This window comes from Mastomys coucha, chromosome X (genome assembly GCF_008632895.1).
Source record: "Mastomys coucha isolate ucsf_1 chromosome X, UCSF_Mcou_1, whole genome shotgun sequence".
In the NCBI taxonomy this organism is placed as follows: Eukaryota; Metazoa; Chordata; class Mammalia; order Rodentia; family Muridae; genus Mastomys; species Mastomys coucha.
This window is the reverse complement of record NC_045030.1, coordinates 74,329,782-74,346,709: the sequence shown is the minus strand read 5'-3', so window position 1 is coordinate 74,346,709 and position 16,928 is coordinate 74,329,782. Positions and strand designations below refer to the sequence as shown.

Here is a 16,928-nt window from a genome sequence, read left to right as displayed (position 1 = left end):
AGAACAAACCCTGGAGACAGGCTCTCCACTTGCAGGGGAGGGGCAGAGAGGGCTGTGGATCTGCAGTACCTCCTCCTAGGTAAAGAGGGAGGTAGAGAATTTCCTGTGCTGGCTGCCCTGCCGCTTCTGAGGCCTGTGCCTCCTTGCTGGTCCTGCCTTAGAGGGTCACCAGAGAGAAAATGGAGAGCTCACCTGAGTCTCTGTGTTGGAGAACTCCCCAAAGGCAAGCTCTCTGCTTCAGGGAAGGGGCAGGGAGGGCTGAGGATCTGTAATTCCTCCGCCTAGGTGAAGATGGAGGTAGAAAGGATCCTGAGCCAGCTGCCCTGCTGCTTCTGAGGCCTCTACCTCCTGGCTGGTCCTGCCTCCTCCTAGGTGAAGAGGGAGGTAGAAAGGATCCTGTGCCAGCTGCCCTGCCACTTCTGAGGCCTGTACCTCCTGGCTGGTCCTGCCTTAGAAGGTCACCAGAGAGAAAATGGAGATCTCACCTGAGTCTCTGGGTTGGAGCACTCCCCAAAGGCAAGCTCACTACTTGCAGGGGAGGGGTAGGGAGGGCTGTGGATCTGAAGACCCTCCTCCTAGGTGAAGATGGAGGTAGAAAGGATCCTGAGCCAGCTGCCCTGCTGCTTCTGAGGCCTGTGCCTCCTGGCTGGTCTGGTCTCTATTTCTTGTTCCTTCTCTTGGATTCTTTTTCTTCCATCTGTTTGTTTAGTTCAATTGTGACATATTAGTTCTGTTTTATCTTCATTATATCATATTTTACTATTATTCCTTAGAACCCTGTTTACTTTTTAATGAGAGACAGAAAGAGAGTACATCTGAATAAGAGGGGACCTGGGAAGAAACTGGGATAAATAAGTAGAGGGAGGAAAAACCATAATCAGAATATATTATGTGAGGGGAAAAGAGAGAAAAAATAAAGGTTCATTAGGGAGAAAGAAAGATATTATCCTACAAATAAATCACAGTTTTCTAGAACTGTGTTGTCTAACCCCTCAGTTCAAGGTTTCAATAGAAAAATATACCTTTGTGGATACAAAAAATCAAATAATTCAGTATGCTAGCTCTTGGCATGCATAATAACATAGCCAAAATTTCCTCACCTATAGTAAATAAAGAAAACAGACAATACATAGAAATATAAAACCTATGGTATTGTATATCTTAGGTGATATGAGAAAAGAAAAAGAAAGACTATGATAAAGTTTATTGTCTAAAGGGTGAAGGTTAGGAAACTGAGCAGAGTTCATTCAGTGAAGGTCTCCTTTAGAAACTACTAGTTAGCCTAAGAATAAAGAATGTGCAAAGGAAGATTTCTGAGTACTGATAGACAAAGAACTCTGCATCAGACTGAATTCAACAGTCTGTTCAGTTGAATTGTTTCTTTGGTTGAATGGCTAAAATCTAGTTCAAAGTGTTGTCTATACTAAATAAAGTCAAGATGGCAAAAGAAAAATTATAAGAACATTCTGGGCAGACCAAACACAACTTCAGCAGCATATATTCAGAGAGTCTGGAAAGAGCCAGAGCTCAGTGACCCAGAAAGATATACAAGAGAAGAATGTATTGTAGCATAATTCTAGATTCTGAGTAGACATAGACTTTGATTCTGAATGCATATGGGATTACAGCGAATCTTCTCTTAGCAGAGTGGCAAGTTAGGAGGCCATGGCAATAACAACATGGACTTATTACTATAGTGGTATAAAACAAAAATCTGATTCAAGCAAAAGATTGGTCTACAAAGGAACCAGAGTGTCTCAATGCAAGTAAAATGAAGGCATTTTAATAATGAGGGTTGCAGGGTTTGTGTGGGCATACCCATTGTGACTTGACTTTAAAAGCTTTTGAATTCCCATCCTCATCTGCCTCCCCTAAAGGAAAGGTTCTCCTGGATTATCACTTCTTTACTCCTTGGTATTTATGTAGAAATCAAAGCAGCCAAATTCCTGGATCATGAAGGAAATCCTATGATATCAGTGTTGTACTTTGAAGAGTATCTGATCTTTCTTTTTTGAAAATCCCATTAAATTCCAGGCAATGCAACCTGCTGAGATATTTAATGTTGCTTATATACTTAGCATAGCCATTTAGGGCTGATCACTTAGAATTGGATAATCTATCAGGGGACTTATCCCTGGATAAGTCTGTGTTGGGATAGATAGATAAATAGGTAGGTAGGTAGATAGATAGATAGATAGATAGATAGATAGATAGATAGATAGACAGACAGATAGATAGAAAGATAGGAAAGAGTCTCCTGATTTATCACTTCTTTAATCCTTGTTATTTATGTAGAAATCAAAGCAGCCAAATTCCTGGATCATGAAGGAAATCTGATAATAGATAGATAGATAGATAGATAGATAGATAGATAGATAGATAGATAGATAGATAGATAGATATGGGAGGGAGTTGGACAGACACAGGAGGGGTACAAGTGAGATAAGCATAGTAATCATGTATAGAATTCTTTAAAAACCATAGAAAGATTTAAGGAAAAATTTACATGAAAACTGAACAAAATGTTTGTGGCAAAAACAAAAGTTTCAACAGAGTTCCAAAAGCAATAGTTTGTGTTTAGGCATGTGTAATATTCTTCACAATGCCATTCTTCATCTTGCTTACCATTTCCAGTTCACCTTGGTTAATCCTGGTTTCATAAGGCCTTCTATTTGAAGTTTGAACATAACAATTCTTTCATTTTCTCTGTACCTTCAAGAGAACTTTATCAGTTGTGTTGTGGCTGGCTGTATATATTTCTCAAATTCTTCCTAGACAATAAGTGCATCTATGTGTGTGCCCTTTAGCAATACTTACATGGCTTTTATTTCAGTATGTCATTTATGCAACAAAGGTTGGAACTAGATGATGATAATAACCTTTACAACTCTAACTAATCCCTTGGATACTTACAGAATGTTCATGTGTCTTGGAGAAAACCTCAAATCTTAAGCCAGCCTGTAATATCTACCAATCTGACACTTTTTAAATGTATAAAGGGTTACTTCACAATTCATAGAAGCAGAGACAAGAGAAATACATTTCACAGAAAAACCTGTTTCTCCTGTTGGATACTGAAAACTTTCCATGAGGATTTAATAAAGAAAATTGTGTTCCCTCTCTCCACTTACATTATTGTTTCCAAGATACTGCCTCTTATGAGTAATGTCAAGCGGAAATTATTTTATGCCCAGCAGCCTTTTGGATGTAGAGAATAAGACCACAGCAAATAGATTATAAAGGCAGGATGCAATGGTAGTGATTTCTGATTAGGAACAGGACTGATCTATAATAACTTTCTTATCTTCTTTTCTATCCATTTCTTGCCCATCTCACCTGAGTAAAGAAGAAAGAGTCTGTCTGTGTGTGGGCAGAGTTTGTCATTAACCATATTATGCTGTTGTCTTCTTTGGTTCTTCAAACTCTTTCTATAAAATCAAAGACCAATACCATATCCAGGCTAATGTTCACAGCTACTATTCTATATTAATGTGTTGACCAAATAGGTAATTATTATTTTCTTCTCCTATACCAGTTCTTGTAAGAACAATAATTGTGGCCTATGAGTCTCTTATTTTTTGCATATTTTCTTCATGTTTTACCACAACTACCTTATACATAGGAAATGTTTATCCAAAGGTGACCTGAGGTAAATAAAGCATTCCTTATATGATGAATAGATTTCCCATAAGCTAATGTATAGAAGGTAACACATGTAGCAAGAGTTCTAGACTTGCTCCTGTCTTCTATGTTGTGTGTTTCTGAGCAAATCAGACACACTCTTTGGATGCTTCTCTCTGAAACAGATGATAATGATGTTCACAGTATATTCTTTACAGGGCCACCATGAGGGCATGGAAGAACAGATAGAGGCAGCATCCACTTTTGTTCCAGGCAACCAGAATCCCTATGATACAAGTGTTAGGAGCAGACCTGAATGGAGTTACTCAATTTGAATATGTTTTAGAAATTATAAAATGCTATGAACAGCTCAACCTATTAGCAATTTATCCTTGTAATGATAATAATTACACATCGAACCTTCCATCTCTTCCTAGATGTAAGAACATCTACAATTTTACTCTAAATATGAATTTTTCCTGGTATCTCACTTTTTCCAACTAAATTGGACAACAGTGTCCAGACAATTACCACTTGCTTATATTTTATTAGCTAACACTATTATAGTAGCACTATGGTTAGGAAGAGTAATGAATGGAAACTCTATATATTGGATTCCTTACATGCCTCTCTCTATTGCCTTGACATGAAACAAGACAAATTCCTTTGTTTGATCTGTTGATATTCTATTAATCAGGAATTATAGTCCCAAGGAAAATTTAGGTCCCATAAAGCCACAAGCAAAAATGCCTGTGTAAAGGAGGAAACTGTTGAAAGAATGAACAAAATTCTAATTGGTGACCAGCTTCTCAGCTTATTAAAATACCATGAGCATGACAGAAGCTGTCTTGTATATACATAGAAGTTATAAAGACTAGATAGTAATAACAAGTTGATGGCAGGTCCCAAGCAAGTCTAGATGTTTACTGTGTAGGCATTATTTATGTACACATATACCCATGCATATGCCCACACATGAGAATGAAGTTGGGACCAATGACATATCAACCTTAAAAGACTAGCAAAAATTCATACAGAAACATTAAAATGGATTATTTTGACAGACTAATAAAAAGAAATGAATATATAAATATCACAAATAATACCTCATCTCTCTCTCTCTCTTTCTCTCTCTCTCTCTCTCTCTCTCTCTCTCTCTTTTCTTTTTATAATTCTTTTCAAAGTTCTTCAGATTCAACCTTTGAGGTTTCTGATTTCCTCCATTTCTTTTGTATTTTTGGAGTGGTATGCATGTGTATATGCGTGTTTTTTGTTTGTGTATTCTTCTACAGCAATGGCTTATTTTGTCTCTGTTAGTTATCATAGCAAATATATTCTTTCTATAACTCAGTCCCTCATTATGCACTCTTTAAATTGGTTAACTCATGTAATAGCCTGCTGAGAATTCTTTCTGAAATAATTAAGCTGTGATCAGTACTAAATGAGTCAGAGAGGACCTGCTGTTTCTATGCTTACTGAAGGGTAGCTAAGAAAGGACCATTAGGTCAAATATATATATTTTTCTAAAGGGTAAGGTGGTATTCACATCAGCCCCAACCAAAAATAAGCAATATTGGCTTCTACTTTGAGGAACTCCCTAGTTCACATAATTCAACCTTTGTTTGCACACAGGCTTTACTCTTACTGAAAATAAACAAGTAAAACACCATGGTATTCTTATAAATACTCCACTGCTGGTGAGTGCAAATAAAATTTCATGTTTAATAAAATTTATCTTGACTGTCTTTCATTTTCTGTTCCCCTTCCTTTTAGGTTAACAATACATGCTGAATGTCCTATGCATTTAGAAGATTTCCCCATGGATGTACATGCATGCCCTCTGAAATTTGGAAGCTGTATGTATTTTCTGAGTTTTGTTTGTCTGACCTGTTTCCAGAGGAAATGCAATATATTCCTAAGAAGTTCTTAATTCCGAATTTAATCCTTGCTGGTGTGGAGTGGGTCAGGAAAATGGGGTCAAGTAGTACTAACTAATCTAGAGTGGTAGACTTGACTTTTAATACACACCTTGGAACAAATCTTATTCCATTATTTCAGCTTAATTTCTATCATTAGATGGAAACTTCAATATTTGTCCTTTGCCAGAGGACAGAGAAAGGAGAAATAAAAAATGTTAGCTTCCTAAGAGCAAGAGAATATGTCATATATTTTTTAAATGTTCATTCTCCCTGCATCTCTACCTACTAATATTCAGTTCCCAACAGTAGATGGTTAATAGGAAGAGACAGCTGTAGAGATTTGCTCATGCTTTAGAATACTGATTTTCCCATTTGTTGTAACTCTTACAGAGTGGACAGTAGAAATAGAGTCCATTTACAAGTGAAACTACAGCTATCAAAATTGAATATACTTGAGAGCAGTTTTGAGCATGAGTATTTGAGTAAGTTATTATCAGAGTAATATATTAAGATATGCGTTAGTCACATTGAAATGATATTGAAATAGAAATTACATTTGAAAAGTCTCAATTATATGTGACATATTTTATCAATCATTAGTTTGTCAAACATTTACACACTATGTCTTGCATGACAGCCTCTATTCTATGAGCTTGGAATGCATTCATTAATAAAACAAAATCCCTAGCCTGATAGAGTTTCTATTATTGAGAAGAATGTGATAGTAAAGTATAATAAAAATAGGGTAAAAGTAGACATAAAGTATGGAAAAATACAAAAAATCTCATTGAATACATAGTAGTTATAGAGGTGTATAAGAATATGGTATGAAATTTCAAACATATACACATATATATGTGTAATATATATATACATATATATACATATGAATATATATGCATATATATAATTTAGGGTAGCTAGCATATCTCTTATTTCCAGTATGTATCATTTCTTAATACTAAGAGCATTCAACATATTCCATTAGGCACTTTAAAGTGTCGAGGAAATGCCTGCAAACTATAGTGTCTCTGTTGTGCGATCAAACACTATATTATTCCCCCTAATTGTGATAGCTCTGATACCTATTTTCTCAATTTTACTTACCTGTAAATTTTTTTTGAATAAGGTAATTCTTACCAATCTGTTTTGGCTTATTTGACAACAATCATCTTATTCTTGTATACACAACTTATTCTCTTTATTCTTATTATATATCAATTGAAACATTTTAAAAAGTGATATAAGATACAACTGGGCAAATGATGTAGACATATGAGAAAATAATGTTCTAGGTGGTATAGTAGCATTTCAAGAAAAAGATTTTAAGTGGGGAAAGTGTTGTATTTAGGCTTGCTTAATAAACATCATAGCAGCCATGTGGATGCCCACTGGACATAATAATGAAATCACTAGGTAGAGATGAGACTATAAACTCAGCCAGAGCCTTTAGAGTCTTCTAAAAAATTAAGAGGCCTTGGATTATATTCTGTGGGTTAAGAGGGACTAAGTGGAATACTTTGAATTAATGATTAATATTGTCTTACTTATTTTGAAAGAAGAATGCTATTAGGTTTATGAACTTGTTAATAGAGAAAAATATAGAGTTCAATTAGTTTTATATTGCAATATTTAAGGTGAGATATGCTGACGGAGGTTATTGAAACTTTTCATATAGTAACAACTCAACTAACCTATGATAGTAATAATGGTGATGAAAAGTGGTATGCTAGGAAAAGACCTACAGCAAGTTCCCCTGATACATTAAATGCGTAGTAGAAGGAAAACTCAAGAGTAACCAAAAGATAGTCAATCTAATGATTTTGCTTTCAAATGAGACAAGTAGTGCTAGGAATCAGAGTGGTGGGTTTGAGAAAGGAGCTATCTTGAAATTACCTGTTAGACATTCTATTAGGAGAGAGCACCTCACTGACATGAGAACCTGAGCAAAACTTGAGGTAGAAGAGCAATTAGAAGGAATAGTGGCAATAATACCAGGCCTAAAAGAAACAGAGACACTTTCCTTGAAAATCTGCAAAGGAACTTCATGAAAGAAAATGGCTTAAAATAGAGTTCAAAAGTTAGCTTAAAGTGAAAGATTAAGAGAGCAAGGCACCATGGACAGTATGAGAGGGGTGTGAAAAACTCATGGGAAAATAGAACAGCCTAACCATAATTCACAACTAGCTTTTGGAAAGTGTCAAAGTTGCTTCCTGTGACAAAAGCAGCAAAGGTATGAAAGAACATTTATTTATCTCTTACTTCTGTAGGACTAGGAACCAGAGCAGGAGGTGGATGGCCAGATTGCTCCAGGCTAAGTATTGTATCTGTTAAGGTGGCAAGCATCTTAATGAGTCAGGCCTATGATATAATGAGTAGTACTTTATTTCTCAAGAGGATTTAGTTGTTGTTGATGCCCACTATTACCATGATTAAACCTTAACAACCAAAAAATGACCAAGCATGGAAGTGATAAGGATTGTAGCAATACTTCTGAAGAAAGGAGAGATCCTTTTATAAGTGAACTTGTGATGGTTCTCACCATCATTCTCAGATTGGTCTTAATTCATCCCATGGACATAGAATGAAGCCAAAACCCAATATAAATAACTTAAAACAACATTGCCTTTTTTGTAGTTTTCTGTAGTGCTAAAAGAAGGAGGAAGAGGGGAGAGAGGAAAGGAAGGGAGGGTAGAGGAAGCGAGCATTCATCAAGCTGTCAGGTTTAAAATTTAGAGAACTATGTCCCAATTATAAGGGAAGAACAGAGTCATATTAAATCCATCTTAATCCTTTATGGAAATAAAGTGATAGGTCTTGCACACTGTCTCCATAGCCAGGAAGGAATGTTAGAAAGGTGGTTTCCACCAGGAAACACTTTGTGAACCATGTTTTAACTTAAATAAAATAAAATCATTACATATGAATGGGTAGTGAAATATGTTCTTAAAACAAGATCTAAAAGCTAAATAACAACATACACAGAGGCCTGTTAGCAGAGTTTATGGACAAGGACTTTCAAATTTGGCAATACGTGGTAGCACACACCCATAGTCTTAGTACGGAGTCACTGATTGCTTGTGAGGCAGCTGGATCTCTGGACCTCTGTAGCCAGCCAATATAGGCCAATTGGTGAGCCTATACTGGGTTACAGTAAGAAACTCTGACTAAAAATGAGTAATGCGCCTCATGACTGAGGATGGCACCTAGTGACAACCTCTGACCTCTATATGCACTCATATGTACATATACATAAAACCACATACATATACATACAACACACATATAGGTACTGTGAAGAACAGATAAAAGATAGATAATTTGTACAGAAACTGAGTACTTACAAATAAAAGTAAACTGGAAATTATTGACAGAAAAGTACATCTAAACTTCAAAGTTCATGGATAGATAAAACAGAAGACAGGATTAAGTACTTAAAGAATTAAGTACCAAAAATTGAAAAATAGAAGAACCAAAAGAAAATACACAGCAAAATGTAAAATCATGTTTGACATTGTAGAAGAAATTATGATATATAGTTTAAAAACTGTATTGTACAGGACAGACAGGGCTATACAGAGAAACCCTGTCTTGAAGAAACAAACAAACAAACAAAAACAAAAAAAAACTGTATTGTAAGAATTTCATAGATGTATATTTTACAGATAGAAAAGGAACTTTTAAAACAGATGAAAATTATTAATCTGAAGTCTCAAGATGCACATAAACACTAAGTATGATAAATATAAAGGAAACAATGCTGATTTTAAAGTTTGTATGGTAATATGAAGATGCTAAGAATACTTATGATTCTTCAATAAGAATAATGAATAAAAATAAATCCAGAGAATTCACAATGAAATCAAATCCACTTGAAGCTATAGTAATTTAGACAAGATTTTATGGTTACAAAGATAAATAGCACAGAATTAATGAGACATGGAGAGAGATCTTAGGCTCTTATTTTATATCAAATATATGCAAAGATAAAGTCCAAATGCATTGGAACTTTAAGTAAAGGAAAAGGGGCTATCAGCTTGAGGAGGGAGGGATACAGGAAGGGTTTGAGGGAGGTTATTTGGGAGGGGCTGGAGGAGGAAAGCAATGTAATTCTATTTCAGTTTTAAATGTATAAGAAACAAAGAAACCCAGAACTTTCAGATAAAAATGTAAGAGAACTACTTGTTTCACTGTTGAGAAAAAGGATTCTCTCAGCTAAATTCCAGGAGAAAGACTATGATTCGAACGTCATTTCTTCACCATTTACAAAAGCAGAGGCTCCTAGCTACTTTTCACACCCTAGTAGTAGATCAGGGCTGCAAGGAAAAAAAACTAACATAAACATCCATCATCAATACACTAGAAACTTCCTGAACCATGAATATGTGCACCACTGCATTTTCTTTGCTTGCTTTATTTATTTATTTATTTATTTATTTATTTATTTCCTAAAAGTGCCCAGGTGGGCTTAAGGCTGCCAGACACATGCATATCTACAGCAACAAGGGCTTCTTTCGGTTCCATCTACTTGGATCAGAAGGGAGGGATGCAGGAAGAGAGAAGACAGGGAAAATCTACGGCCCTGAAATCCCACCACACAGTAAACCTGTGTGCCAAGCATAATGGAAGTGTGTGCTCCCCAGCATCTGACTCCACACTGGTTAATATGCTGCTGGTTTTCCTCAGACACCTATTTTGAAAAAGCTTAAAAAACAGGAGATTTTGAAATAATTCAATGCTGGTATAAATCAAAACTCCAAAACTAGGAGCAAAATCATTTTTCACTAAATTAATCCCATTTCTTTTCTTAAATATTTTATTCATGTTATAGAGAATATCTTAATGGTTTGGAGGAGTTAGTCTAACAAAGGCATAACTAACCATAAAACTGAGAAGATACTTAGGATATCTTAAATAGCAAAAGACTTCTACTTATCAAAAGATCATTAAGAGAATAAAAAGGGATGGTGGATAGGGCAGAGTGTGGTTCATGCTTATAACCTTAGCACTCAAGAACCTAACACAGAAGGACTGATGTGAGCTTGAGGTGAGCCAGTGTTCCACAGTGAGAGTTCCAGGATGCCCATTTTATAAAGCAAGAGTCTGTCTTAAAACAAGAAACAAAGCCCTAATGCTAAACAAAGAGATACCATGAAAGCTTTTCATCAGATGGAAAAAATACTTCAAAATATTCAAAATACATAAGATTTCCTACAAATCTCTAGAAAACAATGAAAATCTTTAGTAGAAAAGGAAAGGTCCACAAACCATAAGAAACTCAAGGAGAAGGAAGACCAAAGTGTGGATACTTCATTCCTTCTTAGAAGGGGGAACAAAATACCCATGGAAGGAGTTGTACAAACAATCTATGGAGCAGAGACTGAAGGAAGGACAATTCAGAGACTGCTCCACCTGGGAATCCTTCCCATATTCAGTCAGCAAACCCAGACACTATTATGGATGCCAGCAAGTGCTGGCTGACAGGAGCCTGATATAGCTGTCTCCTGAGAGGCTCTGACAGTGCTGGACTAATACAGAAGTGGAGGCTCACAGCCATCCATTGAACTAAGTACAGGCTCCCCAGTGAAGGAGCTAGAGAAAGGACCCAAGGAGCTGAAGGGTTTGCAGCCCCTTAGGACGAACAACAATATGATCCAAAACAACTTGGGGAAGAAACTTTATTTGACCTATATACTCCCTGATTGCAGTCCATCATTGTATTGCTTCTCCTGGCTTGCTCAGCTACCTTTCTTATGCATACCAGGGCCATTTTCCCACAGAAGCAACACCCATAGTGGGCTGAGCCCTCCTACATTAATAATAATAAATAAAATTCCCAGCAGACTTGCCTTAGGCCAATACAATGGAAGCATTTTCTCATCTGATCCTACCTCTTTGCAAATAACTCCAGCTTATGTCATGTTGACAGAAATCTAACCAGCACATGTGCCCACAGCCCAGCACAATGTAAACACATGATTCTAGATTATATGAAGTTGACAACTTAAGCTAACCATCACAACTATATACACATAAACATAGGTAATTTGGAAGGATGACTTGCCACCAGCAGCATGTAGTACTAAGAGGCACTGCATAAAATCAAGTAATTAAATTGTGCACTAGTTAGTCTTAGGTCAATTTGACAAGTTAGAGTTACTTTAAAGGAGAGAGATCCTCAATTGAAAAAATTCTTCTATAATATCCAACAGCAGAGGGCCTAGATCAGTCCTATGAAGGCTCCTTGGTTGGTGGTTTAGTCTCTGTGAGACCCTTGTGGCTGAGGTTAGTTGATTTTCTGGGTTTTCTTGTGGTGTCCTTGACCCCTCTGGTGCTACAATCCCTCCTAGTGATTGATGGGGAATGTGGTTGGTGCCATCTCTGAGTTGGTCCTGGGTTCTATAGCCAGTAAGCAGGACCTCTCCATGGTCCTGCCTCCATGTTTTTGCCCCATTTGAGTTCCTGTCCTAACTTCCTTTGATGATGAATAGCAACATGGGAGTGTAAGACAAATAAACCCTTTCCCCACAACTTGCTTTTTGGTCATGGTGCTTCACTGCAGCAATAAAAATATCCTAACTAAAACAAGCTGGTACTCACATAGTGAGTATTCCTGTGACAAACTTGACCATGCTTTGGGGAGGATTGTGGAAGGACTTTGGAACTATGGGCTCAAAAAGCTATTGAGTGCTGAGAGCTCAGTAGGATGTTCTGTTGGAGCTTGGAAGGTAAGAGAGAGCAGTGCTGATCATGGAGGCCTGGCATGTGAAGTCCCAGGGGGAAATTTAAAGACCCCAGCAGAGCCTTTTGATACTTTGAATTAAGATATGTTATTCTGGTCAGCTGAAGCTGAAGTGTCAGCTGTGATTAACAAGAGATTAGCATGTTTGAAAAGTAAGCTAGAGATAATGTAATAAAACCAGGGGACCAGCATCACTGAGGTGAAATCTTCTGGCAACTGTTTCCTGAGAGTCAGCACAGAGAAGCTATGTTCCAGAGGTTGCTGAGGTTATGAACGGGTCATGTACAGCAGCTGAGGCCTGGCCAAGAAAGGCTACTGGTGAAGGTGTAGCCTCAGTAGCAGTTTAAAGCCCAAGATTGAAGGGACCATGCAAAGAAGTTGAGGCTTGGAACCAGGAAGAGAGCCTGTGAGAGGTTACTGGTGAAAGAGTAGCCCAGTTGCAGCAGTCCAAAGCATTTTGGAGATGCCAGTACCATGAAATGACTACCTAGAACAGCAGCAGCAGTGGAGTGGAGCCAGCCAGAGCTTAGAAGACAAGCTGTGTGTGCTCCAAAAGGAAGAGCTGACCAAGTGACACACTCCTTGGAGGAGCACTGAAGATCAAGAGTAATCTAGTCATTGAATACTGAGTTATTTATATTTTTGAAGTTTGATTTGATTGTGACTGCCCTGGTTCTTCCCTCTTGAATTAAAGTATTTCATTTATTTTGGATTTTACTGAGACCCACAGTGAGACCGAATTTTAAAAGACTTTTTAAATTAGCTGTTTTAAATGGACTGAATTTTTAGTATGTCTGGATTTATAAAGATTGTGGGACTTTTAAAGTTAGTTATAATTTTAATGTGGGATCTTGGGGATAGACAGGAAAGGAAAGATTGGGTTCCAACAGTGATGTGTTTGTGTGTCAACCTGACAAGGGGTCAATTGTGTTCACTAGTCTTTTTTATTTTGAATTTAAAAATTATTTAGTATGTTTGAGTCACAAAGGTCTCTCTCTACATATGAATTAATATATGTGCTTTAAACCTTTAAAACATTTTGTAATAATACATATTTCAAGCCATGTTCACTATTTTTACAAAGACAGGGAAAATCTAAGTCTATAAAGATGTACAAAGAAAAATATAATTAACAACTTCAGTGTTGTATTTTCCAATGTTTGGTTCTAAAGGTAGATTATGTATCACATAACTTTCAAAATCCACATCCAATGTAGCAAATAGGTTTAAATGATAACATTTCCTTCCGGTGTTTTATTTCCTGTGATTCACAGTGCTGAGAGGGATCATCACTTATGGAACTTCCAGGTCAGATTCACAGTCACATCTGAATTCTTGCTCACAGAGGCATGAGAATGCCAGGTCTTAGCACTGGTTTATGCAAATGCTCCACAAGGGTGTCCCAAGTGTTGGAATGACCATTAGGAAGGCCCACCATGCAGCACTTCACTATTCCTGTGGGCACTGCATTTCTGGGGTTAACTTCAAGGAAATATACATGATGGTGTCTGATTTTTTTCCTTTTATTGGATATTTTCATTATTTACATTTCAAATGTTATCCCATTTCCCAGTTTCCCCTCTGGAAACACTCTATCCTCTCCTCCCTCCCCCTCCTTCTATGAGGGTGCTCCCCCACCTACCCTCACACTTCTTCCTCCCTGCCCTGGCATTCCCCTACACTGGGGCATAGAACCTTCACAGGACCAAGGACCTCTCCTCCCATTGATGACTGACAAAGCCATCCTCTACTATACATATGCTGCTGGAGCCATGAGTCCCACCATGTGTACTCTTTGGTTGGTGGTTTAGTCCCTGGGTTCTCTGGGCGTACTAGTTAGTTCACATTGTTGTTTGTCCTAAGGGGTGCAAAGCCTTCAGCTACTTCAGCTCCTCCAGTCCTTTCTCTAACTCCTCCATTAGAGACCCCTGAGCTAATTCCAATGGTTGGCTGCAAGCATCCACATCTGTATTTGTGAGGCACTGGCAGAGCCTCTCTAGAGACAGCTATATCAGGCTCCTGTCAGCAAGTACTTCTTGGCATCCACAATAGTGTTATTTTTAAAACAGTTTCCCTAGTGTTAATGTCTACTTTCAGTTAATACTTACTTGTTTTTCCCCCACCAAGTTGCATACTTTTTATGCTCACAAGTGTGTTACAACTGTTTTCCTGTCTCTGTTTCCTTCAGAAAATAGCAAGCTCCCTGGTGGGAATTACAACATCTGGCTTTTTACTAGTATATGGTAGTTGTACAAAGTAAAGGGATACATTTTGATATTTCTTTATATATTTCAGCTTATAGTGTACTTTAATTATATTTATTTCCTTTCTGATTGCCCTTCCACACTCCCCTTCTCCCCTGTTCTCCCTATTCTTTTCTTGTCATTTCCCCCACTATATTCTACATATGAGAAAAATGTCACATGTCAGGCTTCAAGACTTACTTGGAATTTGGGAGCTATCATTTACTAATGTCTGATCTATATAGTCATCTTAAGAAATCTACCAAGAAATTTATTTTCTTTCTTAGGGTTAAAAATGTCATCTATATCTTACCTTTCACTGAAAAATGTTACATGGTCAACATTTTGTTTTATATTTTTTCTAGTGCCTTCTCTATTTAGTACATATGTTTAGAGTATACCTATCCCTAAGCAGAGACACATCTGTCTGTATCTTCACATATTTGTTATTCAGTAGCTTTGATGTTTTCTGTTTAAAGGCCAATGCATAGGAAATCATCCTGTAAAATCCCATTCCACTAAGAGCATTGCCATATGTATACTTATATTCATATGATTATATATCAGAACATATTTTCATAAGGGCATGAAAGGATTTATAAGAAATGCTTCATCTCTTTTCAGTGATAGTGGTTTAAAGAGCTGCAATGGGAGTACTAGATACATTATAAGCAGCATAGAATTTTTCAAATCTAAATCACAACAAACCATCATCTCTAGACATAAGTCTCCTGAAGAGAGGTTTGGAATTGGAGATGCATATATAATATATTATATACCATGTTTGTTGCTTTTTTAAAAATCATTTGTCAAAGGCTGGGGAGGTTGCTCAGTGAGAAAAGTACTTGGATTACAACATGAGAACCCAAGTTTCAATTCCCAGTATCCGTGCAAATATCCAAGTATAGATATACATACCTGGAACCACAGCACTAGTGAAGACAGGGAAGCATGGCAGGAGAAAAGAGCATCTCTAGGGCTTGCTGGATGCCAACCCAGCTGCCAAATTCTAAGTTTCCATATTTATTACTGCTTTATGAAAGTGAATGCTCTGATAACATTAAGCTCAAATCTGACAAGATCCCAACCCGATGAGGCTATGTGGTGACTAGTTCTTGTACATGATGGCTATGAGCTAACACATTCATTGTAATATAGGGTCTAGTATAAGTTACTATTAATAATTTTCTTAAGAAAAAAATTGAATTAATTATTATATTAGAGATTAAAAATTAAAAGGTAGACTGAGATAGCTATGCTCCAAAACAGATGGGAGAGTTATAGAAATGGAAACTATTTTAGGTATGCCTAGAAAGAATTTTTTTAATAATTAATTGAGCATCATATAAAAATTTATATCATATATTATAGGAAACTGTAATTAAGATATGGTACTTCCTTAATCTGGAGGAACATATTCTGAGACAACTACTGGGTGTTAAAATCTGTGAAATTGTGTGTATATAGCATTTTTCTATACAAAAATACCCATGGAGGAATTGACTTTTAAAACTGTACAAAGTGGCAGATTAATAAACTATTAACAGGAGAATAATTGAATTTGTTTACTTTACTTGATCTTCCACTTCTTGTGATAATAATCATACGCAATGACATGAGGTGAAATGAATGGTGTCAGACTAGTTTATAAGGTTCCATGAGGCACAAGCATTATGATGCTACAATAACTGATCTGAGAACAAAGGAAATGACTAAGTGATTAATAGATAGTCCCCAGTAGAAATGAATGTAATAGCAAAGGGGTCCCTTTTTTATTTCAAAGGGCTTGCTGCTTAACATTTCTGGACTTTTTATTTCTGGATTTTTCCATTAATATTTTTACACTACTTTGACCACAGATAACTGAATCCTTCAAAAGAGAAAACACAGATAAGTAGGGTGGAATGGTAGTACATAGGAAAGGTATATGATTAATATCTAAATTGCAAAAATTAGGCTGAAGTTCAACAGGCTTTATATTTTAGCACATATAGTAAATATTGCTACTGGGTAGCTCTAGGCATCAAAATATTTAATATAATATTAATATAAGAAAGTATCTACTGTGGCTGATGAGATGGCTCAGTGGTCAAAGGTACTTGCCTCCAAACCTGATAAACGGAGTTCAATCCCCAGGTCCCACATGGCTGAAGGAGAGAACTGGCTCCCCTAAAAAAGGTTTCCTTTGACCTCTACATGTACTCTATGATATGTGTATGCATGTGTGTATAAACACACATCCAAACATGCACATAACCATAAATATAAAAGAAATATGTTTTTAAAAAAGTATCTACTAATTGAGATCATTTGTGGGGCTATCCATGCGAAAAAGTTAAATCTATTGTAAATTTTCAGCTTTAAAATTGTATGTACATAAATTTATTGTTTTTAATAGCTGAG

The 16,928-nt window shown here is 36.7% G+C and overlaps 1 protein-coding gene across 3 annotated transcripts in view; it reads left to right on the top strand.

Annotated features, from left to right (window-relative positions):
- Gabra3 (gamma-aminobutyric acid type A receptor alpha3 subunit) overlaps window positions 1-16,928 on the top strand; it is a 191,776-nt gene that overhangs the window by 144,958 nt on the left and 29,890 nt on the right. For all 3 annotated transcript variants that reach the window (XM_031363691.1, XM_031363681.1, XM_031363701.1), the window contains one exon: window positions 5,395-5,477. In XM_031363691.1, coding sequence (XP_031219551.1) covers window positions 5,395-5,477 — 83 coding nt within the window. The remainder of the gene's footprint in view (window positions 1-5,394; window positions 5,478-16,928) is intronic.